This window comes from Halyomorpha halys, unplaced genomic scaffold, assembly GCF_000696795.3.
Source record: "Halyomorpha halys isolate HHAL.00 unplaced genomic scaffold, Hhal_1.1 Scaffold1053.1, whole genome shotgun sequence".
In the NCBI taxonomy this organism is placed as follows: Eukaryota; Metazoa; Arthropoda; class Insecta; order Hemiptera; family Pentatomidae; genus Halyomorpha; species Halyomorpha halys.
The window spans coordinates 210,457-217,313 of record NW_027106462.1 but is presented as its reverse complement, the minus strand read 5'-3'; the positions used below and the strand labels follow the sequence as shown (position 1 = coordinate 217,313).

General features: G+C 27.4%; 1 protein-coding gene across 1 annotated transcript in view; it reads left to right on the top strand.

The window, feature by feature from the left end:
- LOC106688104 (pancreatic lipase-related protein 2) overlaps positions 1-355 on the top strand; it is an 8,016-nt gene extending 7,661 nt beyond the window's left edge. Inside the window, exon 4 of the mRNA XM_014432415.3 lies at positions 267-355. Coding sequence (XP_014287901.3) covers positions 267-327 — 61 coding nt within the window. The 3' untranslated portion in view covers positions 328-355. The remainder of the gene's footprint in view (positions 1-266) is intronic.
- Positions 356-6,857: the final 6,502 nt, after the last annotated feature.

The window sequence follows — 6,857 nt, the reverse complement described above, 5'->3', positions numbered from 1 at the left end:
GAATTTGAGTTTCAACTGGAATCGTTTTAACTAGACAGTTGGATGGTGACTGCATTAAATTAATCCTCCTTAGCCTCCTACTCATAAAGTATAAACATTTGTGTTTACATGGATAAAAGTTGTATTGAACGGAATTAATTAGCAAACACTCTAGAATCAAAATAAACAACGAACAAACGAAAAACGACAGGACTTTTTGAATGCCCTGGTATATTAGTTAATATTTTCCAAGTTCTATATCATTAATATTCATCATATTGTTTCAGCACACGAGGTACTTACTACTTACAAACTTTTACAGATGCTAATGATGATGAAACAAATTAGTTATAATAAATAAAAATTTTGATAAGTGTTATGATTATGTTTATATTCATAATAAGCTATGGTATTACAATTCCCTAATGTAAGAAACTCAGCTGATAATGTTTTTTTTTTTTTTTTAATTAAAACTAATATTTGACATCACAAAATTTTAGTAGAAAATCATTCTGGGTCTTTCCCATTTCACAACATGATGCCACTGGATGGAGAGGTGAGACATATGTTTAAACAATATATTTAAACATATAGTTAAACAATATGACTCATTTGGAAGACAGAGGTTTACAGAAAATTTTTGATGAGGTATATCTGTCAGAAAATAAGTCTGTGAATGTTTAATGTATAAGCCAATGTTTTGATTCAAACATGTGTTTCATCTTCAGGGTTTAAATTTGACCAGAGATACAACAGCTACAAACAAATTAAAAATAAATGATAAAATAAAATTATGAGGAGAAGATGGTTAGGGGTGCTAAACACAAATAATTAAAAACATGTTTATTAGTGCCAATTTTCGGCCAGAATTTCAAGCCTTCAGCAGAGATAAGAACAAAAAGATGATAAAAACCAATGAATAAAAGAATATACAGAATGATAAAAATATAACTAACATTATGGATACATAAATATTGTTGAAAGACATAAATATAAGTATTATAAGAAGATAAAGGTTGTACGAGGAGAGTAATACTACATTACTCTTAAAATTATATTATTATTAAGCAGCCTTTATGTGCTTATAATATTTAAACTATTCATGTTTACCAACAATATTTATATATCCATAATGTTAGTTATTTTATAATGACTATGTATATTCTTTTATTGATTGGTTGTTATCTTGTTTTTTGTTCTTAGTCCTGACGAAGGCTTGAAATTCTGGTGAAACTTCTGAAACCGTTGGCACTAATAAATAACTTTTTTAGTTATTTGTGTTTTTCACTCACTACACCCTCCAACCATCTTCTCCTCTTTATATAAACTCACAGTTAACTATCAACTCATCATCATGATAAAATAAAATAGATTAGTGATAAAGGTAAATAAAGATAGAATTAGCTATAAAGGTGTATAGTAGAAATAAAAACAATAATAAAGTCAGGGTCTTTACTAAACCTGAAAACATGGAAAAGTTGAAGATTCTTATGAAAAACACAGGAAGGCTGGGAATTTCACAAGCTGTGGGACTAGAGTCCAAATTCATAGTCATGAATCAGACTAATTATTTATCAAAATAAGCTTACATAAGTTAATTGTGATATGAACATATGAATATATAAAACACATAAAATATATTTTTTTAAAAAGATGTCCTAGAATCTTAGAATTAAAAAAAAAAAAGAGCTAAAAAAGTAAAAACAAAATTCATAAAAGAAATGGAAAATTATGATATTTTATTTTTATATTAAGAATTATATAAAACCAAAGAGAAGATGATATAACTATACCATAAAATATAAATTAATAAAATACAACAATAACATAATAAACTAAGTATATTTATGATAAAGAAGTGATAGCCTTAATTACCAAAAAAGCATATTTTATATCATTAATGATGTCATAAAACTATACACCATTGACTTATGAGACCCCATATTAGTAGGTGGAGCAGATTTATGTGAAAAATAGAATTTAATGATATCTAGTTAGTGTGTTATGAGTTTTATAAGAGTATTTTTAGACATATAAAGAGGTGTTTTTCTCTATACCTCTTTAGGTAAGAGGTAGAGGGAAAAAGAGAAACTGATTTGTCCACATTATACTGGGTCAGGTGTAAATTATATCCTTGTCATCCTTAAATGGAGGGAGTAACCATAAAAAAGGATCCATAGGTTTACAAATTGCTGCAAAACCAAAATAGCTAGTAACAGATCACAGTTACAAGCAATAACTAGTGTCATCTATATCTACCTGGCCAACACACGAAAGCCTCCTGGAAGCTCATCAAGTTGTAACACTTCGATAAACATCAGTTAGTTAATCATGTAAATATGTGTATAAAATTGTTTTACTCTACAAATAACAAATCATTACATGATTGACTAACTGATCTTTATCGAAGTGTTACAACTTGATTCTGGTCAAAATGTTGGCATAAATAAATACTTATTTGTTTTTTTCACTGACAGTACCCCTAATCATCTTATCACATAAAAGGATATAGTTATGCTAGTGGAGGTAACCATTTTTCTGATCTAGCGGTTACAATCTTGATGGGAACCATTCTTCAAAGCTTGTTAGTCAAAAAGATGTTAGAAAAGGAATGTAAAGGACATTGAAATTACAAATCTAAAAATAATTGGGCTATTAACTCAAGCAGGTAGCTAGTCTCTATAACAAAAAATTAATAAAAATAATTTTAAATACTGTTTTTTTATTGGCTGATCAAATAAAAAGTAGCATAAAATGTGAACAGAATGCATACTACTTTTCATTATTATATAAATTGATTCATTTTAGATTAAAAAAATTATTTACTTTTTCAAAATATTCTACTCAGTTTTTCAGAGACTCCAGGAATAAATCCTAGTGAAAAATAATTAAGTATAATTGTACACAATTTTTTAACATTCAGCATGAATTAAAATAAATATATTAATTTAAATTTTAAAAAATATATAATAAAACAATATAAATAAAAGTTATTCCATTAGATATTCTCCTGCTGTTGTTTAAAAAAAAAAATATCTCTTGATTTTTTCATGTTTCACCTTCCACATATTCATTCACTAGTAGATATTTTAATAAAATTAATTCTATGTTAATTATATAATTTTAAATTTATTTTAACCATGGTTATACTTTTTATTATTAGAACAAGATCACATTATTGTTGAAACTGTCAGTTTAAATATAAAAAGATTACGTCTATCACTGAATTATAATTCAAAAATGATCTCTCATACTATGTAATCGTCATCAAATTAAGTATGGAGACATGCTAGGCAGTGGTGTAGTGGGGCGGGAACGCATAGGAATGGCATTCATACTCTGCTTGGGAAAACCACTTGGAACTACTAGGGTAATTATTAAAGAAGTAAATTATTTAAAATTTATTGGGCAGAGATAATGCTACCTGCTTAATTTTTTTACAGTTTATCACTATCAGCATAAAACCAGTATAACAACTGCGCTGTTTGTTAACACACTGACTTTGAGGCTAAAAATCAGTGAGTACTTAAGAAATCACCTTGTAAAGGAGTCAGGGGCATTCTGGATTGCCTGGTGTAAGTAAAACACAATCTCAGAAGATGGTGAGTGTTCAGAGGCCCAATCAACTTTGACCATTTCTTGAACGCAATACCTTCTAAAGTCACTTGATACGTTAACAATTGGATCTTTTTAAATTTAATTTAACAGTTTAACTTGAATTTAATAAATTAAACTTCAATCCCTACTCAAAATAAACATTATGATTTTCTTATTATTTAACAAATCTCAGGTTGGTTGAACTGATGAATTCTTTAATGTTATGTGCATTTGTAGTTTGCATACACAAAATGCTGTCTTCAATTATTTTAAATTGAGGTAAACAGTGGATTTCTTCTAGCTGTGACTTTGAGTAAATTCATATATTATAAAAATAATACATATAAAATCACAAAAATACTTAAATCATGTTTAAATGGATCCAAGCATGACATTTTAAAGAGGAAATACCTATAAATTGAAAATTTAACTTAACATTATAAAAAAATCTTAAGTGCTTTAATTCATCTAAAATTCATGTCGTTTTCCAATTTCAGGCGCTGTTTTAATATTACTCGATTTAATTATCTTAAAGTCTCCACTTGTCGTTTTAAACAAATATTTCAAAAGTGAAACAGGATGTCGCTCCCTAGGGTATAAGGAAGGATTCATCTTGAACTTTTTTAATAATATATAATCATAATAGTATATAATAAATACATGCTGCTATCCATGTAAACTCAATACATCTACTAAAATAATGATATAGTTTTCTGGTAGTACCAAACGATTCTCCCAAACAAAAATACCTGCTTCACACTTTGAAAATACACTTTTACCCAACAAATGCTCAGCACTTTACCTGCTCTTGGAGAATCATTATTACTGTAACTGTATGATTGTACTGTAGCACTAGCTCTGCACTATCCTAGAGAGTAAACTATTCTACAGTTTCAAACTTTGGAGCAAAAGTCACAACCACTGTTTGATAGTTAGAGTCATGGCAATAATGTCGCACTCGGTCTGGCGTGATAGTTGATAATGCAAGTAATGCCAGAGGATTTACAGTCACATCAACTACCATATATACGCCTTCACAGTGAACTGTCGTAACATATCAACCTTACCAATGAACCAATTTGCAAGTTTTCCAAAAAAGATGATGAGACTGCCTATTACATCATATGCAGATATGATGTAATGGCAAGGATATGATTCCTTAAGTTTAGACTAATAGATTTAAGTTTATAGATTTATTTATAGATTTAAGTTTAGTATTATAGATCCTATTAGTACAAGAGCCCAAGAGGAGAAAAAAGGCAGTTATCTCACCCCAATTTTTGATTATTTTAATGAAAACTATGTATAATTAATAACCAAATTGATGAGTCTGTCATGTATAGGTAGGGGAAATAAAAAATGGCGGCTGTTTCAAAGCGATAAAAAAAAAACAATTTTTCATTTGGAGCTCTATATCTTAAAAAGTAGGAACAACACAAGAAAACCTAAGAGAACGTCATTTAAAGAAGAGTAAATTTTCTAAAATATGATTCCTAATAGAGTTATTTACGTTAAATAGTTTTTAATATATAGCTTTTTAAAAGCAACATTTCATAAAAATGTATGGGACATACTGAAAGATCAGTAGTTAGTGAATTTATTTTGAGAAATTTATATCTCAAAAACCATTTGATGTACAGATGTCTATTAGCATTCAAATTAAAGCTAGTTTAATGAGCTATAAAGTAGTTTACGATATTTATCTTCATAGGAGTAATAGTTTACATGAAATTTGCTAAACTAAATTGATTTATAGTTGTTCGTACAAATTTTCATTTGCCAAATTTATATTCATATGTAGTTTTTATGGTACTATCCCTACGAAGATAAGTGTCATAAACAACTTTATAGAAAGTTAAATTTTTTTTATTTCGAGTGTTGGCATACAAACGTGCGTCTTGTGAATCTAGAGATATATTTTTTCAAAAATCCAACATTTTATACGAACAACTAGAAATTAACATTTTGTGAGTTTATTTTGCCAAATATCATAAAAACTACTACTCCTACAAAGATAAACATAATAATTATTTTGTAGTAAATTTAACTAGCTTTAATTTGAGCCCTGGCAGACATCTGTACGTCCAATACGTAATTGCCCATCGAACCGCAGCCTTTGGTAGATCTTTCTATATCCGTTCCTCCTTGTGGAATTCTATTCCATCCTTTATTCGTAGTTTTAATACCCATCCAATCTTCAAATCCCGTATCATCGACTTATCTTTTGTCAACCCAATTCCAGAAGAATAACAAGTGAAAGTTTCAAATAAGGTTTATATATTTTATGTTTCAGATTTTCGTTCATACTTGTAAATATGTATATTAGCAAAAATTTTTCTTTTTCATTTATTATTTTTAGTTTAATTGCATTTGATTTTTTAATTTATTATCAGAAGTTTTAGTCATCTTATATTTTATGATATGACATATGGTTTTATTTTATTTGTTCTATTCCTATTTTAAATATTCTGTTAATTATTGTTGTTCATTTTTATCTTTTCGAATTCATTATTTTATTATATTTTAATTTCATTTTTATTTTGTATTTTACTTTAACGCTCTAAAGCCCAATTTTTCACGCCTGTACATTATTCTAAGGGATCAATCCTAGAATAAATAAAGAATATTATTATTATAATTATGATAGAAAGTTTACCGTGGATGACGTACAAGCAGGAGATGGTTGGAGGTGCGGTGAAAATAAAACACAAATAAGTTGATGTAACTTATTTAATTGTGCCAACATTTTGGCCAGACTTTCTAGCCTTCCTCAGGGCTAAGAACAGAACAAGATAACAACCAATGAATATAGAAAATATAAACAGAATGACATAAAGTAAATAATTTTACAGAATGGAATTAATAAAATAAAGTGATGAGAGAAGTGGAAAATAAAATGTATACATAGGTAATTGAATAAGTAGGTAAAATAACATAATTAAGGAAATAAAATAAAAAATGAAGTTACATAATGCAAAGAAATATGAATATATTAGTTATTAATGATTTAAAAATTAAAATTATGGAAGTAAAAATAAAATTGAGAGAAAGAAAATATATGTAACCATAATAATAAATAAAGAGGCATAATATAAGTAAAGTTTAACAAAAGAAATGAATAGAAAAAAAATATTATTATTAGTATTAATATTATTAAATCACATGTTTTACATTAAAATTTGAATGTAGCTACAAACAATTGACATAATTATTACACATGTTTAACAAATGATTTTTTTTTTTATTTTCAAACCTCTTTATTTTTATATATGGTTACAGAA